This window comes from Biomphalaria glabrata, chromosome 16 (genome assembly GCF_947242115.1).
Source record: "Biomphalaria glabrata chromosome 16, xgBioGlab47.1, whole genome shotgun sequence".
NCBI lineage: Eukaryota > Metazoa > Mollusca > Gastropoda > Planorbidae > Biomphalaria > Biomphalaria glabrata.
This window is the reverse complement of record NC_074726.1, coordinates 12559209-12579901: the sequence shown is the minus strand read 5'-3', so window position 1 is coordinate 12579901 and position 20693 is coordinate 12559209. Positions and strand designations below refer to the sequence as shown.

At 36.8% G+C, this 20693-nt stretch overlaps 2 protein-coding genes across 4 annotated transcripts in view; both read right to left on the bottom strand.

The window, feature by feature from the left end:
* Positions 1-9107, bottom strand: part of LOC106070896 (uncharacterized) — a 36149-nt gene extending 27042 nt beyond the window's left edge. Inside the window, exon 1 of the mRNA XM_056014229.1 lies at positions 8950-9107. The gene's annotated coding sequence lies outside the window, so the exon portion shown is untranslated. The remainder of the gene's footprint in view (positions 1-8949) is intronic.
* Positions 9108-13170: 4063 nt separating this feature from the next.
* Positions 13171-20534, bottom strand: LOC106063523 (testis, prostate and placenta-expressed protein-like). 3 transcript variants are annotated; one of them, XM_056014855.1, is made up of 5 exons: positions 20407-20534; positions 18815-19060; positions 16558-16734; positions 15319-15470; positions 13171-13899 (listed from the first exon to the last, which is right to left on the bottom strand). In XM_056014855.1, exons 2-5 carry the CDS (start codon positions 18971-18973, stop codon positions 13713-13715), a joined length of 675 nt encoding a protein of 224 aa, XP_055870830.1. In that variant the 5' UTR covers positions 18974-19060; positions 20407-20534; the 3' UTR covers positions 13171-13712. The 3 variants fall into 3 exon arrangements, with proteins under 3 accessions (XP_055870830.1, XP_055870832.1, XP_055870831.1); XM_056014857.1 differs by having other exon boundaries at positions 15319-15466; XM_056014856.1 differs by having other exon boundaries at positions 18815-18991; positions 20407-20524.
* Positions 20535-20693: the final 159 nt, after the last annotated feature.

The following is a 20693-nucleotide window of genomic DNA, read 5'->3' as shown; positions in this document are numbered from 1 at the left end:
AGATGGGAGTGGCACATGGGATATCAGGCGGTGTGTTGACCAGGGTAATCTCTTAGATCAAAGAGAGACGTGAGAGAAGGGGGGGGGGGGAGAAGGATTAGCTTGCATTCAAACCAAGGTGGTGTCAACCGCGATCGTCCTTCAGACATCCGGCGGTAAGACAAAAGAGATTGTGTGTCTACCTTTCCCCGATCAAGGGCAGATAAATGAAAGGACGCGCCTTAGCTATCTCCAATGTGGTCAACTAAGTCTAGCCTGGAGAGGAAAAGGTGTGGCGGGTGAATGATTTAGGGGTAGGATGGGGAAATAATTAAAATAAAATAAATAAATAATGAAAAATAATAATTAATGCCGTGATAATTTAGAGTGACTCTGACAGCGAGTTTTTGACTTGTCACAGTCTCTCAGTTAAGTATCAAGATGTCCCAAACTTTCTTAATTAAATTCTATGTATCTTTTAATCTTCCTTTTATGAAAAAAAAAACAAGGCGTTGTAGACGTCGGGAGAAAAATTTTCTGAAGCTCAGAAATGTAGAAAAACGCTTGGCGCCAGGGGCTTCGCCCCGGACAACTCTGAGTGAGCTTAAGGCGCTCCCCCAAACATTTTATTTGATCAGTTGAGTGGCGAACGTAACATTTTTAGACGTCGAATGCCTGTGTGGAAAAAGATTTCTCTATTGGTAACATTATCTCATTATCTTATTCGTAGGATCCTTCTCAGCCATCACTGCTCAGCCTCTTTTCAACTTTCCACGTCTCGTAGCGTCGGTGGCCTTTGGGACAATGATTTTGAGTAGGTGGAGTAGGTTTAATCTCCAGGCTAATTGATTTGTTTGTTCAGATAAGCCGTACTTTTTGAAAGACGGCTTCTGCTTTCCGATCCGACATACAACACCATGATATGCAGCTTAATTGCATATGATAACAGTGCCTAAATAGACTAACGTTTTTATTTGTTCACGATCTGGGTGACCAATGTTGGTGGGAGTTTTAGGTCACATGCACCCAATTTGCATAACTTTGAAGGCGTCTTTATCCGTCACATCGAGTATACATTTAGTTGTATTTCAAAGTAATGCTATGTCGTCTGCAAAATCCAACTCTGTTTTCTATATGCCATGGGAACCTGAATGCAGCCTTTATCGTCAATGGCTACAAGAAAGAGAAATGGGGATAAGATAAAACCCTACTCTCATATAATCGTATCGGTTTTAAAGAGTTCAGGCGTCTATTGTGACACAACAGTTTGATTTTCTTTAGACTTCTGTGGCATTTTGCGTCTCGAGAGACAATGTTTCCCCTTTGCAACTTCTTGTGTGACTAAAGAGGCCAATCCTTGATACACAGCTGCGGTCACAGGTTGGGCATATGCCATCACTAGGCGCCGTTGGATTTTCACAATTGTAACTGCTGCTGTTGTGTATGGCATCTGCAGTCCGAGACCCTTCCTTTATGTTCTCTCTCCATATGGATCTATCCAGTGCCACTTTTTTTTTTTGCAGCTGCTAATGTCAATTTTGAAGAGCTTCATGTCGCGTTTGCATACATCCGTATATCTTAAAAGTGGGCGACCAACGGCTCTCCTGCCTTCTGTTAGATCGCCATACAGAATGTCTTGTGGAAGTTGACCTACTGGCATTCTACGAATGTGGCCAAGCCGCAATGCCGCTGAATTTGGACAAATTGTGGCGAGATGCTGATTCTCTTGCTATTTTCCATAGCTATCAAACTTCTTTGTTTAATCTACAAAACTGATCAATCGGGTGACACCGACCCTAGTGACGCCACTGAGTGGTGCGTTGGGTTATAACTCCTGACAGCAAATCCAACTAAACATTGTAGGCGTTTAACTTTACTTTCACACAAAACTTGAATAAAGCTTGAAAACATAACAAGAAAAACATTAACTCTTTCTCTCCGTAATTATTTTTCATGATCCGACGGAATTCCTCGTTTCGCTCATGAGTATTTCACTCCCCTGTTATGATGAGGCTTCAATAACGTTTTTGTTTGTTACCAGAGAATGTTTGATTTGGTCTAGGATAGTCTAGATTTAAAGGAGAAGGCACAAAGTAACGTTTATACAATCAAACATTAATTTAATTTGATGAGGTCAATTCAACGATGGTATCGCCCATTAGGAGAGAATGAGTTAAAATGACATTGTTTTAAAAAAGACCACATCTCCCTTCTACAACCCATAGAGCGATTATTTTGCTCTTAACAAGTAATGAATGTTCTATTTAAAAAAAAAAAAAGAACATTATTTACCACTCGTCCCCTTCGTCCACCCCCCCCCCCCCCCTTGAACGAATCCTGTTTCAGCGAATGTAGAGATCTACTAGACTTTATAATATTCCAATGATAGGTTTTAGATCGAGACTTAAAAGTTTTTTTTTAAACTCTTAAAAGAATAATGCACAGACCTATAACTATTCTAATATTATATTTATACTAATTATACTGGAAAACGGGAACACATTTTTATCTTATCAAATGTTCCTGAACTTTAGTGTATTAAATACCAGAAGACGTTTAGTCCGTTCAAGAGAAATGTGTTCTCGTTCTCTGCTAAGATTATTATTATTATTTTTTTTTACTTTGAAAAATTATGACGTTCAAACTAGAGTTTTCCCCTGTGACCAACGAACTAGTCTTTCTTTTCCCGGGGATAAACAACAACTGTTAAATTTATAGGGAAATCGTTTGAGTCGTTTTTGAGGTCAGTGTCCAGCTTCCACGAAGATACGAGTTGAACATATAGATTGTAAAAATTTTTTTTTTTTTTAAAAGACAATTTTTCCTTTATACAAATTACAGAGCAATTATTGTTCTCTAAATCGCTATTGAATTTTTTAAAACATGGAACATTTGTTTACCCTTGCACATTACCCCCCTCCCCCAAAGAGAGAATCCTTGTTTAGCGAATGTATAGATCTACAAGACTTTATACAATTCCAATAACAGGCCTCAACATCTAGACTCAGAAGATGCGCGAAATGTTTTAAACTCTCGAATGAATAATGCACAGACCTATATATATTCTACCTAGACTGGAAAACGGAAACAAATTCTCATCCTATATTGATCAGATCACAGACCTATCTATCTATCTATGTATGTATCTATCTATAATATATATATATATATGGGCGTAGCCAGGATTTTTTTTCGGGAATAGGGGGGATTCGCCCCACCCGCAAAAATATGTATGTGTGTATTTGTCTACTCACACACATAAGTAATCTTTATTACATTCTGACCCTTCAATCTTTCGAAAGACGTTTATTGTACCCTACAATAGGTTCTTCCTGGAGTAAGATGAAAAATTGTAGGCTCCCCGCCCTTGTCAGCAAGGGAGTTTTATTTCAAAAACCTTATGTGCTATTCTGACTGACTTAGAATCCTCTTCCTACCTGCTCTAAGGACCTCCATGAAAGTGTGGCGCCAAGTTGTACTAGGATGTCCCTGTTTACGCTTTCCTTGTAATGGCCTCCATGTCATCGCAACTCTTATTATGCGTAATTCACTTTGTCGGAGAACATGTCCTGCAAAACTCATGCGACTCTCTGTCACAACCTTACTAAGGGGTCGACTCCCAGTTCAGCATAGGATTTCCTTGATTGAGACCCGATCTCTATAACTGACTCCTAAAATCCGTCTTAGCCATCTTTGTTGAGCCACATTTATCCTTTTTCAATTATGGCAAATGACTATTCACTGCACTTTAGTAATGGAGCCCAGACACTGGTAGAAATTTGTAACCTCTCTTGGCTACGCTCTTGGAATTAGGTGACTGTAGTTAGCTTTAGATTTTATATCGAAAAGGGAAGTTTTATCGTCAAAATCATCTGTTGGGGGGTTTTAAACTAAAAAATCTCTGAATTTTTTTTTAAAACTCAAAACCTCCTTTGGCTGCGATCATAGAATTTTGAGTGTGTAATTTGCTTTTTTTTTTTATATTGAAGAGGTATTTTTTAGCTTCAAACCCCGCTGAAGGGGGTTTAAACTCAAAACCCCTTTGGCTACGCTAATAGATTTTTGAGGGTGTAATTTTCTTTTTTTTTATAGTGAGGAATTTTTTAGCTTCAAACCCCGCTGAAGGGGGTTTAAACTTAAAACCCCCTTTGGCTACGTTCATAGAATTTTGAGTGTTTAATTCGCTTTTTTTATATTGAAGAGGTGGTTTTTAGCTGCAAACCCCGCTGGAGAGGGGTTTTAGTGACAAAACCCCCTCTTGCCATTGCTCATAGAATCTGGTGACTGATGTATGGATAGTCTTATATTGAAGAGGGGGTTTTATCGTAAATTTTGGAGGGGGTTTTAAAATCAAAATCTTCCTTAGTTATGCTCTTGGAATTTGGGTATTGTCGTATGCATTAATTTTTTTTTGGTTTTGTTTTATAGAAGGGGGGTTTAACTGCAAAAACCCATGTAGTGGGTTTTAAACTCAAAACCCCCTTGGCTGCGCTGGGACAAGTGATGGTTTAGAATTAAAATCTCACCTAAAATAAATACAATCAAAGCAAAAAATCAGTTACTAAATTCCGTGTTGACGTGAGTGTGTTGTTGTGTGTGTCTGAGTGTGATCTCTCTAAGTAGGTCACTCTGGTACACTCTAGTAAACAAAGTCCCAGGTTTGTATTCTATACCTGCATCGTTGTTACGGTTTTGTCCACTTAGTCACTCTGTCTCTCCCTCCCCCTCTTTCTCAGTCTCTCCATCTCTCTCTCTCTCTCTCTCTTTCTCTTTCTCTCTCGCTCTCTCTCACCTTTAGTCTTTCTCTCTCTGTTTGAATGTCTTGTCAGTTGTCACAAGGCAGATGTCACAACGAACCCACATTTCTTCTAGCACATACGGGAGATTAACACTACACATAGGTCTGGGGGCTGTGAAGTTTTAAACTAAATGATTCAAAAAGCAATTGAAAAAAGAATACTTTAAAAAAAAAGCCTTCTCTAAGTTTAATAATTAATTTTGCAAAGTCTTATTTTGATCAGAGAATGGGAAATTGGAGAAAAAAACAGACAGAGTGAGTTGATATAAGCTTTGTAATAACAATACAACGTTTGTATTATCTGCTTTTATAAATTAAAAAAATGTTATAAAATGTTCATAAAATAAAATTAAAAGAATGATGATACTCAATTTTACTTGTAGGCCTACTGCAAGCAGCAGATCTATCTATCTATCTATCAATCTATCTATCTATCTATCTATCTATCTATCTATCTATCTATCTATCTGTCTGTCTGTCTGTCTTCTATCTATCTATCTATCTATCTATCTATCTATCTATCTATCTATCTATCTATCTATCTATCTATCTATCTATCTATCTCTATCTATCTATCTATCTATCTATCTATCTATCTATCTATCTATCTATCTATCTATCTATCTGTCTGTCTGTCTGTCTGTCTTCTATCTATCTATCTATCTATCTATCTATCTATCTATCTATCTATCTATCTATCTATCTATCTATCTGTCTGTCTGTCTGTCTGTCTGTCTGTCTTCTATCTATCTATCTATCTATCTATCTATCTATCTATCTATCTATCTATCTATATCTATCTATCTATCTATCTATCTATCTATCTATCTATCTATCTATCTATCTATCTATCTATATCTATCTATCTATCTATCTATCTATATCTATCTATCTATCTATCTCTATCTATCTATCTATCTATCTATCTATCTATCTATCTATCTATCTATCTATCTATCTATCTATCTGTCTGTCTGTCTGTCTGTCTGTCTGTCTGTCTGTCTGTCTTCTATCTATCTATCTATCTATCTATCTCTATCTATCAATCTATCTATCTATCTATCTATCTATCTATCTATCTATCTATCTATCTGTCTGTCTGTCTGTCTGTCTGTCTGTCTGTCTGTCTGTCTGTCTTCTATCTATCTATCTATCTATCTATCTATCTATCTATCAATCTATCTATCTATCTATCTATCTATCAATCTATCTATCTATCTATCTATCTATCTATCAATCTATCTATCTATCTATCTATCTATCTGTCTGTCTGTCTGTCTGTCTGTCTGTCTGTCTTCTATCTATCTATCTATCTATCTATCTATCTATCTATCTATCTATCTATCTATCTATCTATCTCTATCTATCTATCTATCTATCTATCTATCTATCTATCTATCTATATCTATCTATCTATCTATATCTATCTATCTATCTATCTATCTATCTATCTATCTATCTATCTATCTATCTATCTATCTATCTATCTATCTTGTGTATTGTCTTAGGCTATTGATCCTCGTTTTCGAATCCAAGTCATTTTTTAAAATATAAAATACATTTAAAACGCGATCGCGGTATCATTGACACAGATACCCTCCCACCCCCAGTTCCCAACTGGTCCAGATAAGTGATAGGATCATGGCGTACTGAGAAAGCTAAAAGCACGGAATAGCGCTAACCAAAAACAATTTGTAATCGCGCACAGATTTATTATTTTTAGTCTAGAATTATTACAAATTTAATTGTATGACGGATTCAAATTTATTGATACAACTGCACCCAATATTTAGCGTTGTTTTATAAAAAATGAACTTTTAAATATTCTTTATTTTTATAGTTCTTCTTCATTTCTAAGGTTTACCATTTTACAAACTCGTGCTCCTTTTGGATTTACTATGCACTATTTCTCCTAACTAATAAGAAGATTGCAGCTCACAGCTCAAATCAAATCGAATAAAATTATATATTTATATATTATATATGTATATATATATATATATATATATATATATATATATATATATATATATATATATATATATATATATATATATATATATATTTATAACCCACTTTTCATAATGTAATTAAATGTATTCATACGCGTATGCAAAAAACGTGGTATAAGTGTAACCAGCTATTAGCGTTAAGTACGATGACTGATGACTGAGATTATACCACTAATTACAAATCTACATTCACCACCTTCTACCTCGTGCTCAAAATAGATGCCTCTTATTTAAAGGCGTGCCCTTGAATTATATTCAAAAAGATGACAAGAAACCAAAGGTGGCACCTTCCATAAGCATGCATTTGTAAGTGGACCACCATACACCATTTTAATAACAACATGGAGAAGGGAATTAATGCATCTGAATCATCTCATCTCGAGTTGTCCCTCTTGCTACATCTCGTAGTAAAAACCATCACACTGCTTTTTATGTTGTTGATTTTAATCAGAAGCATTGTCAGTTCTGACCTGATTATATTTTAAAGTCGTTCTGGATAATAGCGTACACCCGCGTTAGTACACATCGTATGGTATGTTAACTATGTTTACATGGTACATGGTACATGCACTTTACATAGGATATATTATCGTCTTATCTTATTAAATACAGACGTTACTTCAAAAAAGAATATATGTATGTACTGGACAACTAAGAAGTTCCCCTGGCAATCAAATCATTAAATACGAACAATCTGATATAAACTTTGTAAATTATGAGTGAGTCTGGTGTGAATTGACACTTTGGTTTCTTATAGTTATAATATTTTTTGTTTGGTGTAATGCACAAATTGTAAGACCAATTTCCATACGGGCAATAAAGATTATTATTAATAGGCAACCGTATAGGCCTGAAGACGAAGGAAAATTCTCGATTGCATGTTTTGCACCAAAACCATTGCGCTATATTTAAAATAAATCAACCATTGATACCTACCTGGACAGCGGTGTTCTATATAATTTAAAGTATTTTTTTCATGCTATACAACTACACAATGTGACCACCACCAGCGTCACGGACAACATAAAACCAGTGGCGTAGCTAGGGTGGGGGAGGAGGGGGGAGAATTTGAAAAGCCTCCGGTCCCCCACTTCAGGTGTGTTTTTTATAGTAAGTATCAAATATTACGCAAAATGCAGAGGACCCCCAAAAAGGTCAAGCTCCCGGGCCCCCAAATGATGGAAAAATTCCTAGCTACGCCCCTGCATCAAACCGATAGGTGAATTCTTCCCAAACGCGCTTCAGGATGTCCAGGTCCACTTTGTTGATTGCAGTTTGTTATTTGATCTTTCGTGTCAATGATATTTACTGGCAACGGTGGAACACAAACTTTGTCTTTAACATACCCCCACTGGTCACAGACAGTTAGGTCGGGGGACCTGGCGGGACTAGCACAGAGAGCAAGGTCTTTAGCACCTCTTCTGCCAATCCATCGCTATCTGATGCTAGTTTCAAACTTTTAAGCGACGACCTAATTGTCTACAGAAAGTGAAAAGGGGACTAATTCAACTTATACCGCCACATCTGTCAAGTACAATTTCTTTTCTTTCTTCGACACCAATCAAATAATTAATTTAAAAAAAATAAAGTTTCCCTCTCAGTCCTTGCGATCTATATATTTAATTACCGATAGTTAATTAACTAATTATTTTCTTCTTATTATTATTATTAATTCTTATGTTGTTAGGTAAAAGAAATAATTGTGCAAATTTTAAGCTTGATTCAAGATTGGGTGTGGGGAGAAATAACGTGCACAAACTTTAGGCCAGACAGACACCCGGACAGAAAGACAGACAGAATGAGTTGATATAAGCTTTACAATGATTACAAAACATGTTAAAACATTAGCTGTTTTTTTTCCTCCTACAAAACCTTTATATAAATATATAGTTCTTCCATTGCCTCATTGACAGTCTATGTGAGTAATCAATTAAATGTATGTATTTCTCCTGTTATTCACAAAGATCCGATATAGGTTGATAGTCATTGTTGTGAATGCTATTTAAGTGTTCGCTTGCGCTTGGGTATAATAGGTCTGACCCGCAAGGTCCGCCTAAGAGTTCACGTGTAATTTTACAAAAACTCTCTTGGTATTCTTGTGTTCCTGTTTACGGCCCAGCTTCTAAAAGTGAAACTGTTGGTACAGAAAGAAGAGCTTACCTTTGATGAAGTAGGCACATCAACCAATCAGAATAGAGCGTGTAAGCCTAGCAGACCTGAATAATTCAAACAAAGTCAAAATTCAACACATGCAAGAGTAGGTCCGAGTCTGAAGTGTGAGGCTCAATTCTACGCCAATCGTTGACTTATGTGTAGGCCACACTTTGCACTTCCACGAATGCACAGGGCAATGGTGAGTTTCACATCTGGTCGTAACGTAACAGATGTTAATGTATGGCACGTGATGGCAGGTTGTTGATTTAGAAAAAAAAAAAAGAGACTAATTGTTATTCATTGATAAAGTTAGCAGAAAACGGCGTAAGTTTGAAAAGAACGTACACTTGTTTGAAAATAAATTCTTCGGTTGGTTTTATACAATTTGATGTACTGATGGCGGCTTTCTGTTTCGTCAACCTAAGCCTGGGAAGGTTGTAGCTAGAAATAAAAAAAAAAAAAGGTCCGACGAAGCGAAAGAACCAGAAGAGATAAATCGAATTTTCACTACACTTAGTAACGTAATGTTCACTACACTTAGTAACGTAATGTTCACTACACTTAGTAATGTAATGTTCACTACACTTAGTAACGTAATGTTCACTTCACTTAGTAACGTAATGTTCACTACACTTAGTAACGTAATGTTCACTACACTTAGTAACGTAATGTTCACTACACTTAGTAATGTAATGTTCACTACACTTAGTAATGTAATGTTCACTACACTTAGTAACGTAATGTTCACTTCACTTAGTAATGTAATGTTCACTTCACTTAGTAATGTAATGTTTACTACACTTAGTAATGTAATGTTCACTACACTTAGTAACGTAATGTTTACTTCACTAAGTAACGTAATGTTCACTTCACTTAGTAATGTAATGTTCACTACACTTAGTAGCGTAATGTTCACTACACTTAGTAATGTAATGTTCACTACACTTAGTAATGTAATGTTCACCACACTTAGTAACGTAATGTTTGCTTCACTTAGTAATGTAATGTTCACTTCACAAAGTTTCTACAAAATGTATATTTGGCTTTCTCCAGTTATAGGCCTACACATTTAATTAAGAGCGTGAATTAAAAACGAAGAATGTCTTTATATTGCGCATCTTTTATTCTTATAGCGATGCTCTATGGTCCAATCTCTTTTGTGGACTGGTTGGGGGGGGGGAGTATCTGGGATACTGTGCTTTCCGTGCTGTCTTTAGGTGCTCAACAGATACACCTCTGCTCGAGTCGGGATTCAAACCCGAGACCCCTTGCTAAGCGACCACGCCTCTTTTCTTTGATTCCATCATTAAACCTCATGATTTACGGGGAATTTATTTCGACTTTCTGGAATTGTATCCCTCTTGTTACTGTAACTCTTTACTATCGCTAAGAATTGTGTTTAAATGGCTATAAACTGAAGTTTCAAATTAGCTCTAGTCAGGCAACAAACTTCTGACTAAGAAGTCCAGCATTTAGCCTGCTCTTGTGACACTATAGCCAAAGAAAGCTGACTAACAAGTCCAGCATTTAGCCTGCTCGTGTGACACTATAGCCAAAGAAAGCTGACTAACAAGTCCAGCATTTAGCCTGCTCTCGTGACACTATAGCCAAAGAAAGCTGACTAACATGTCCAGCATTTAGCCTGCTCGTGTGACACTATAGCCAAAGAAAGCTGACTAACAAGTCCAGCATTTAGCCTGCTCGTGTGACACTATAGCCAAAGAAAGCTGACTAACAAGTCCAGCATTTAGCCTACTCGTGTGACACTAGAACCAAAGAAAGCTGACTAATAAGAGGAGAGAGAATTCTTGAACTAAAAAAAAAAAACGATTTAATACAGCTAAGGGAGATTAACATTTTATTTCTTTGTTGCTTGTAATAAATGATAAATTACATCCCTTTTTTATGCCTGTACGTGTGTGAGAGTATGTTTGAGAGAGAGAGAGTGTGTGTGGGAAGAGAGATAAGTAGAGGATATAAAGAAAGAAGGTGAGAGAGTGTAAAGAGAGAGAGTTTGAAAGTGAGAGAGGGGTGGAAGAGATAGATAAAAAGAAAGAAAGAAAGAAAGAAATTTTGAGACAGACAGGCAGACATCTCAAATGCATTAGCGTTTTATCGTTCGGTGAATACTAATGATCTAGTCATTATAATATTCTTTTTAACACCTCAATTAATGTACAACTTCGTGTACACACACACATACACACATGTATACATATATGCAAACACATTGGTGCAGTTACTTCCCATTTTGGGAAAATGAAAAGCAAAATGTGTTTTATAATATGTCTAAAGTGTGCGTGCTTTGAAGAAAGTATGATTTGTGTACTATTCAACATTCGGCTTAATGACAACGTATTGTGACAGATAAAAAAAAACAATAGCAAATGATCGAATTAGGAAAACAGAGCGCTTGACATATCGATCACGAGAGGTGTTTGGTTCTTCAGCTTAGATGGTAAATAATAACAGGTTAATTTTTCATTGCAGGTTTTCAAGTTTAACTAAAAAAAAATGTAAAGGACATTAAACTGACCCTTAATGCTGCCAACTGAATTTAAAAAAAAATGCTAAAATTCTTAGTGTTTTTTTAATTAATGCACTAGCCAATAGTTATTAAACACCGAACAGGCTGTGAGTCTTCATCATGCTCTGGCTATAATTATAAAAAGAAAACAGAAATGGACAAGTGGTTTGAGTGCTGGGACAATTTCCAAAAAGCCCGTGGAGTCTGGGAGCGCATGAGACGCCCTGACCGCACTTACCCTGGTGGAGCCCAGGGTCGGACTGGGTGTCAAAATCGGCCCGGGCATCTTTATTTCGTCCGGCCCGTAAATAGTATATTATATGATGGACATCCAATTCTAGGTCAAAATGTCCTCAAAATCATTCTGTCAAGTTTGATAATGTATCGATAGCTGTAAACATGCATACAGTGAATATAAATTCTTCACTCAGAGGGCCTCTTTTGTAAGAGAATACTAGAAAACATTCCACAATTTAATACGTGCCGAAGTGACATCTATGCGGCCCTTATCTTATAAAACAGACGTGATTTAAAAAAAAAAGATGATAACTGTGGTTCTACCGGCCCATTTAGGTACCGGCCCACCGGGCATTTGCCCGAATGCAAATATAACCAGTCCGCCCCTGGTGGAGCCTGTCCAGGCCTGAGTAAGATATTATAGCCCAGTGAAGGACAGGGCATTGTCCTGTTGGCTCATATTAATCACGGCTATGGCCAAATTTTGATTCACGGTACCCCTGCTGCGGGGAAAAAGATCAAACCGTGCCTCATATTCTGTTTGACTGCCCCAGACTTGCTGATCTCCGTCTCGACAGGTCTGGAAAACCAAAATTCTCTACCTGTATGGTGACACGTATGCACTACGCAAAACAGCAGGCTTTCTGTCCAGGCTTTTGCAAGAGAGGATTTGAGCCTCTCAAGCCCTCACTCAAATGATGAAGGTGATAGTTCTATAATGAACTATTACATTACGGGTGTCTAATATACCCTATTTTATAAGTTCGATGATATTATGAAACTTCATATATTCTGATTAGTAACAACTTGCTAATAAATGTCTAGATCCAGTTTTTTAATGCAATGCTATTCTTTTCAGCCAAGTATAGCGTATTAGAGAGATACCAATGCTATAATTGTAGCTAAACAAACATAGTTGACATCATTTTCTATTTTAGATAGACACTATCTGCATAGTTTACATCTAGATCTAATTCTAATTTATTAAAGAAATTATTAAAGTAAATTTTATATGTTTGAGAAGTTTTCGTTTGATCCCAGTTGATCCATTAACTCTGCTACTTAGTTGCCTATTTGTTTTGAACTAAGTTTTGAGTTGTGTCACTGTCATAGAGTGAGAGTCTAATGCTTCCTACATTTCAAGTTTATATTAAGCTAGAAATGGAGAGCTAGGAAAATGTAATTCTGTGCTGCTAAAAAGTGTAAAAAAAAATATTGTCTAGCTTTTCAAAAACTGATCCAGACTTCATTTAGTGTGTACAGCGGATACACCAACAAATCGTACTATTTATAGTTGTCCTGAATTGTATGAAAATCTCCAATATTATTGCATCCACTCCAAGTGTGAAACTATAGGTGAGTGAGTGAGTCAGTTAGTGCTTTGGCTTACATTGACGAACATTGTTTGAAATCCAAGCGAATTAGAACACACCATAATTATTAACAAAGGCTAAGTTCTAGTCGAACATTTAGCATGTGTGTTTCATCTGAACATTTATTCGGCATACAAATTGAATAAGGCGTAAATTTCTAATAAACAAATAAAAGTAAAAAGTAATGCATCCAACTATACAGTCCAATAAATAAATAAAGTATAAAAAAAAGTATAAACACTTCCATGCGCATATCAAACAGAAACAACAACAAAGGAAAAAGGTGTCAGCTTGATCAGGTCTATAATCTCCCCCCTCCCCCTCATCAATGGTATCTAACCATTACATCACAATTTTATTAAGGTATTTGCTATGGAGTGATGGTAACAAATAATTAGGTCACGTGTGGTGAAAACAAAGGCCTGGACAATGAAACAAGCAGAATGAACAACAAAAAACTTTTCTACTTCTGTCTTTGTATTTTTAGTGCTTTAGGTTTTAAAGATGTTACATGTTGGCTCTAAAATGTAATTCCTATCTGCTTTCCTTTATGAGAACCTCACTCATTCACATTAACATTGACCGTTTATCCGTGGTCTCCCCTTTCCCCAAAGTATGCCTCGACCATGAACTCAATGGCCTTGCACCAGAGGGTCATAGTGCTCGGGCCTGCCGGAAGGGTTCATCCACACCTGACCAGACATATTGCGGTAGAAGGTGGGATGCGCGTGCCTATATCTGCTATTGGTGTTGGCAGGGGTAGGCTGGCCTTGGTGATACCCGTTGGGGTCCATCTGGGGTTCACACTGGAACGTCTGCCTGAGGACAGAGGGATCAAAAAGCAGGAATGAAAACATCAAGAACAGAAATGAAAAGATCAAGAAAAGGAATGAAAACATCAAGAACAGAAATGAAAAGATCAAGAACAGAAATGAAAAGATCAAGAACAGAAATGAAAAGATCAAGAACAGAAATGAAAAGATCAAGAACAGGAATGAAAACATCAAGAACAGAAATGAAAAGATCAAGAACAGGAATGAAAACATCAAGAACAGAAATGAAAAGATCAAGAAAAGGAATGAAAACATCAAGAACAGAAATGAAAAGATCAAGAACAGGAATGAAAACATCAAGAACAGAAATGAAAAGATCAAGAACAGGAATGAAAACACCAAGAACAGAAATGAAAAGATCAAGAACAGGAATGAAAACATCAAGAACAGGAATGAAAAGATCAAGAACAGGAATGAAAAGATCAGATCAAAAATGAAAAGATCAAGAATAGGAATGAAAAGATCAAGAACAGGAATGAAAAGATCAAGAACAGGAATGAAAAGATCAAGAACAGGAATGAAAAGATCAAGAACAGAAATGAAAATATCAAGAAAAAGAATGAAATGGTCAAGAACAGGAATAAAAAGATCAGATCAAAAATGAAAAGATCAAGAACAGGAATGAAAAGATCAAAAATAGAAAATAAAAATAAAAAACAGAAATGAAAAGATCAAGAAAAGGAATGAAAAGATCAAGAACAGGAATGAAAAGATCAAGAACAGAAATGAAAAGATCAAGAACAGGAATGAAAAGATCAGATCAAAAATGAAAAGATCAGATCAAAAATGAAAAGATCAAGAACAGGAATGAAAAGATCAAGAAAAGGCATGAAAAGATCAAGAACAGGAATGAAAAGATCAAGAATAGAAAATAAAAATAAAAAAACAGAAATGAAAAGATCAAGAAAAGGAATGAAAAGATCAAGAACAGGAATGAAAAGATCAGATCAAAAATGAAAAGATCAAGAACAGGAATGAAAAGATCAAGAACAGGAATGATTATGGACTAATAGTCGGCATTCATTTTATTGGACTTATAGTTTGCAAAATTTTTATTTGATTAATGGGAGAATCTGTTTATTAGACTGATACGTTGTAAAATTTTGATTTGATTAATGGGTAGAATCTGTTTATTAGACTGATACGTTGCAAAATTTTTATTTGATTAATGGGAGAATCTGTTTATTAGACTGATACGTTGCAAAATTTTGATTTGATTAATGGGTAGAATCTGTTTATTAGACTGATACGTTGCAAAATTTTGATTTGATTAATGGGTAGAATCTGTTTATTAGACTGATACGTTGCAAAATTTTGATTTGATTAATGGGTAGAATCTGTTTATTAGACTGATACGTTGCAAAATGTTTATTGGTTCTATAGGTAGCAATCTTCGTTTCTTTACCTCCTGTTTCTAATTTCCGGCTTGATGATTCTGACAGCTGCCCCATCAAAATGATAATTTTGGTCTTGAACATGTGGGTAGAGATGTTTCTGCACATTGGCTGCCTGGACATTAGATCTCTCCACAAACTTGGCCCAGGCCAAGGAAGCTTTCTGACCAATGAAGAACTGTGTTATTATTGTAAGTGTCTCAGAAGGACTTAGCTTTAAAAACCTAGGCCCTACAAGACTGGACACGTTATCTCTCCCGCTTTCCAGTTCTTCTGATCAAGTTGAAACTTCGCACAATTATATCCGTTGTTCCTTTCAAAACATGAATTAATAATAATAATTTAAAAAATTAACCAATTAGTTTGTTAAGGCCTCCGCGCGGTGTTGATTCTTGGCAATATGTCTATGTAGATCTGACTGGAAGTAACGCTGAACTCAACTACTTCAGTAACACCGGCGAAAGGCCGAAACAATCAAATATATAGTCGACGCTGATGTTGTTCTATAAAGATATTTAATAATCAAGAAGGGAATCGTCCGATGTCAGCTATGTCCGTAAATCCGTATCTATTCTACTGCTCTACAAGAAGCGTCTTCTTTTAGCGTCACTTAGAGCTTTCTTGTTTTTTAACCCACTTTACGTCATCGTCGCTAAGTAAAACTTTACCCTATTCCCGAAACAAATAACTAATTCCTAATCATGTCATAACAAGTTAATCAAATAGTGGAGGCGCCGTGGTTGAGCTGTAAAGTGCTTGGCTTTCGAACCGGAGGTCTGGGTTCGAATCCAGGTGAAGACTGGGATTTTTAACTTCGGGAGCTTTGGGAAACTCCTGGTCCACCCCGCTCTAATGGGTACCTGACAGGTGGTTGGTCGTTGTGCTCCCACATGACACTCTTGTTATCCGTGGGCCACAGAAACAGATGTCCTTTTCATCATCTGACATATAGATCGCTAGGTCTGAATGGGGAAATTTACTTAATCTAATCAAATAGTAGTAATTAATTAATTTGGTTTCATATAGAAAAGAGAAAATAAATCTTAAAGTATTAAGATATATGGCTTTAAATGCGAAGCTCTTATATAAGCTTTGTGTTTTTTTTTTTAATATTTATTATATTTTGTGTCTTCCAATTTGTTCCCGCCTTGTTTATTATTAGATCGACCGTAATTAGTAAAACGACATTGCTATTTGGTCAATAGCTTAACCACTTAATTGTCTACCTGTCACTATTACAGTGGACCAACCTGGACTTCCTGGGGTGTGAAATACATGTTTGAGACAGCTCGGCCAGTCCTGGTGATGTCCAGGCAATGCATTCGCTCCACAGGGGGCTTAAATGCATTCATTTCCGTTTCTGCGAAGTCACGTGGCGTGCAGCAGGTGGTGGTCTTGCAGTGTTCATCACTCAGCCTACCTATTACCTGGCAACAGTCGAATTTCAAGGAGTAAGCTTCAATATCACCTGGCATTAGACCGTCGTTTTTTTAACTAGGGTGTTACCAATTTGGTTATAGAAACTCCTGACAATGGAGTCGTTCCCTACTTCTTCCATGTCCCGTGTTAGTGTGTATATACATTATAAGGCCACATCGATTTGGTTGTTATTTACATGTGAAAACGGTCTAGATCTATAAATCTTTATGTAATGAAAAAAAATGTTGCAACTATTCACCAATTGATATGATTGTTTAAGTACATCTACTAGATCTAGGCATAGATAAGAAGTGTCTAGATCTAGTACTAGATTTAGATCTTCATCTAATCATAGGAAGATAAAGTGACGGTAAGTGTTATTGTTTTGTCAGGCCCGTCTTGTTATTGTAACCCAGTAACCCACAATGCTGACATGTCGAAAGAATGCGCTAGCTAACAGAGAATGGGGACACTGAAAGCCTTATAGCAGGGGCGGACTGGGTGTCAAAATCGGCCCGGGCATTTCTATACAGTGAGGCCCACAAATTGCATATGATTTGATGGGCCTCCAATCATACCTGTCCTCATAATCATTATGTTAAATCTGATAATGTATCGATAACTGTACGCATGCGTACAGTGAACTTTATATCTTTAAAAGAAGTATAGGCTTTATGTTGCTTTTTGATCGCTAAGTGAGTTGGCCCTAAAAGGATGCCTTTCGATGGCCCTACAGGCCCATTTGGTTACCGGCCCAGCGGGCATTTGCCTGAAAGCCCGTATAGCCAGTCCGCCCCTGCCTTATAGGCTTATATATAGGGACGATCCAACCTGAATAAAGTGAGCACCTACACAGGCCAGGAAGTTTGTTCGTGTCTACTAGTCTACTAATTACAGATATAGCCATTGTTCTCTTTGTAAGACTATAACCACGTGACATAGCATTAAAGTAAGTCAGAGATACGGAAGCACTCCATTGGCGGGAACTACTATATATAATGGTATAGAGCAGGGGTTATCAACCCGTGGGTCGCGACCCCCTTGAGTGTCGATTGACGATTTGCCAGGGGTCGCCAAAGACCATCGAAAATATAGAATTGTTATTGTCTATTCTTCTATTGCTGTGTATGTGTGCGGGGGGGGGGGGGGGTCGCGGCAGAGTAGGGGATTGTAAAAAGGGGTCGCCGAGCATAAAAGGCTGAGAACTGCTGGTATAGAGTTTTGTGTTCCTCGTTTCTTAACTAGGGTGTTACCGATTTCCTTATAAAAGCTCCTGACAATAGAGTCGGTTCCATATTTCTTCCATGTCCCGAGTTAGTGTGTATTTACATTCTAAGGCCACATCGAGTTCGTTGTTAGTTACATGTCAAAACGGTCTACATCTATAAATCTTTATGTAATGAAAAAAATGTTGAGTTTGATATCCTTATAGAGCCTAATTAAAATGACATGAGATTAAAAATACACACACTTAAGATTTTATTTTACCACATTTCCTTATCTCACTTAACGTTTGGGGGGGGGGGGGGTTCAATTCACTGGTGAAGATTGAAATTTTTTATTTCGAGATCCTTAGGTGCCTCTGAGTCCACCCAGCTCTAATGACATTAGTTGGTAAAAGTAAAGGCCGTTAGTCGTCAAGCTGGCCACATAACACCCTCGTTAACCGTGGACAACAGATGACATTTACATCATCTGCCCCATAGCTCACAAGATCTGGAAGGGGAACAACTTCACTTAATTTGCTTTATCTTACTTATTCCGTTACTTTTAACTACCAAAGTGTACACTATAGTCATTCACGTCTGCAATAGCTTTTATTATTCCCACTATTCCCTAAATATGCACATTCTGCATAAAATAGATAAATATATACATACATATATATATTTAACTTTCAATAGTCATAGTCCCGTAGTTCAATCTCAAATCAGTGTGATATTGGTTTTAGTGGCAACCAGAGTAATTTTCTTTTGTTATTTTAAAACACCGAAAAGCGGCTCGAGTAGCATAGGCATCTGTGAGGCTACTACTTGCTTTATTGCAACTACACTAATCCCTGGGCGAAGTAATTCTACTTTCACTTACATTATCCCTGTCCTCATGCCTCAATGTTGGTAAATTCGGATTATACAACTTCTCTTTCACAGCGGCTAGTTGAACTCTCTTAAACGTAGGGTAGTGATGGACATAGTCAGGCCCCACAACTCGGAGAGCTTTACCATCCTTTCCAATACAGTAAGTCATCTTGTTTTTGTGTTATTCCTGTCAATGTTTAACAACTTGATGTCAAAAGGGGCCCTCTGTTCAATTAATTTTCCACCTTCGTTAGCTCTAAAAAAAAATGCAAATTATAATTAGCTATTTGGCCTACAGATTGGTTGTGATCTTGAGTCCTGGCATATATGGTTTTAAAAGTAGAATGTAGTGTCTTCCATTACATTGAGTACTGAATATAACTTATATTTGAGAAATTACAGTAAAACATTATCAAATGAGTGGGTTTCCTTACGAAGAGTAACAGAAATGAGAATGTCTAAATTTCGCAATTTTACGAGAGCAAATCATTTTCTAGAATCTGGAAAGTGAGCTACACAGCTTCAACGAATAAACATGGGTTTTGAAAGAAATGTTTTCTTTTTATTTTCTTAGCATGCTTTTTGAGTTCTGTTAATTTTAGTTTTTGTCCTAGTCCAAGACTCATGAAGTATGGCAGGTGAATGATAGCAGGTGATAGCAGGTGATTGATTGTAGGTGATGGCAGCTGATTGATGGCAGAGGATGGCAGATAATTGATAGCAGGTGACTGATGGCAGGTGATTGCAGATGATTGATGGCAGGTGATGACAGGTGATTGATGGAGGGATTGAAGGCAGGTGATGGCAGCGGGCAGTTTTGAAATCCGAAACATCGTGGATGGCTTAGTGGTCTTGTGTTATGCGCTCTGGACTGTCGTCTTGAAGGTGCAGTGTTCGAGCCCAGCCCCCAACATCCCAAGTCGTCATGCGAGAGGTTTAGGTTTAGATGTAAGAATGTTCAATTCTGAAGGAAACTTGTTCAACCAAACAGTCCGGAGTGAATGTTACACGACACGACCTGTACAATTATTAATCTCATCCACCACTTCTGACATTGACTGGTTTCCTGATTCGTCACTGCCAATACAGTGAGGCACCATAAACAAAAGTGAAGTACATGTAGTCATTGTGTGTGTAGCTGTGTGTGTATGTGTGTGTAGCTGTGTGTATGTCTGTGTGTGTAGCTGTGTGTATATGTGTTGGTCAGGCAGAGAAGGCATGGAAGAAATCTTCTCAAACGTATTTTGTTTCTGGCTATCAGCAAATTCAATTTAATAGTTAACGGTTTGTCTTTCTTAACTAGCTACCTAATATATTACCTCTGAAGTTTGTATGTTTTAGTAGAAAGAGTGGATTTATGTTATAGAAACTAGATCTACACCTTTAATCAGTTTCTAAGTATTACTTTAAATAGGTATATAGATCTATTTAAGGCTAGACCATATTATTATTAGGTAGATTTAGTGACGATAGTCTACATGGAGTCTAAATCACAGCAGACATAAATCTAGATCTAAATATATAGAACAATAGATAAAGTTCTAGGACTAATTCAAACCCTTGCTATTGCAAAAACATATATATATATATATATATATTTACTTGAAATGCCAGCTACATTGTTTTAATTTCTTTGTTTTTATAACATCACTATAGGATTTTTTAAAGTAAAAATGGGACAGCGATACAAATTTGTTCAGAACACAGTCATCAATGATGCTGCTTGGTTAAAGCGGGCGCATTTTTGCAAATTCCGATATTAGTAATCTGGTGAGCATGGAAAACGCGATGATTTGTTGAAATGCTTTGTAAAAATTAACAAAAAACAAGGTTACAAAGACAGTTTTTGTGTAAACACAAACTCAAAATCGGCACCCGAAGTGGTCTAC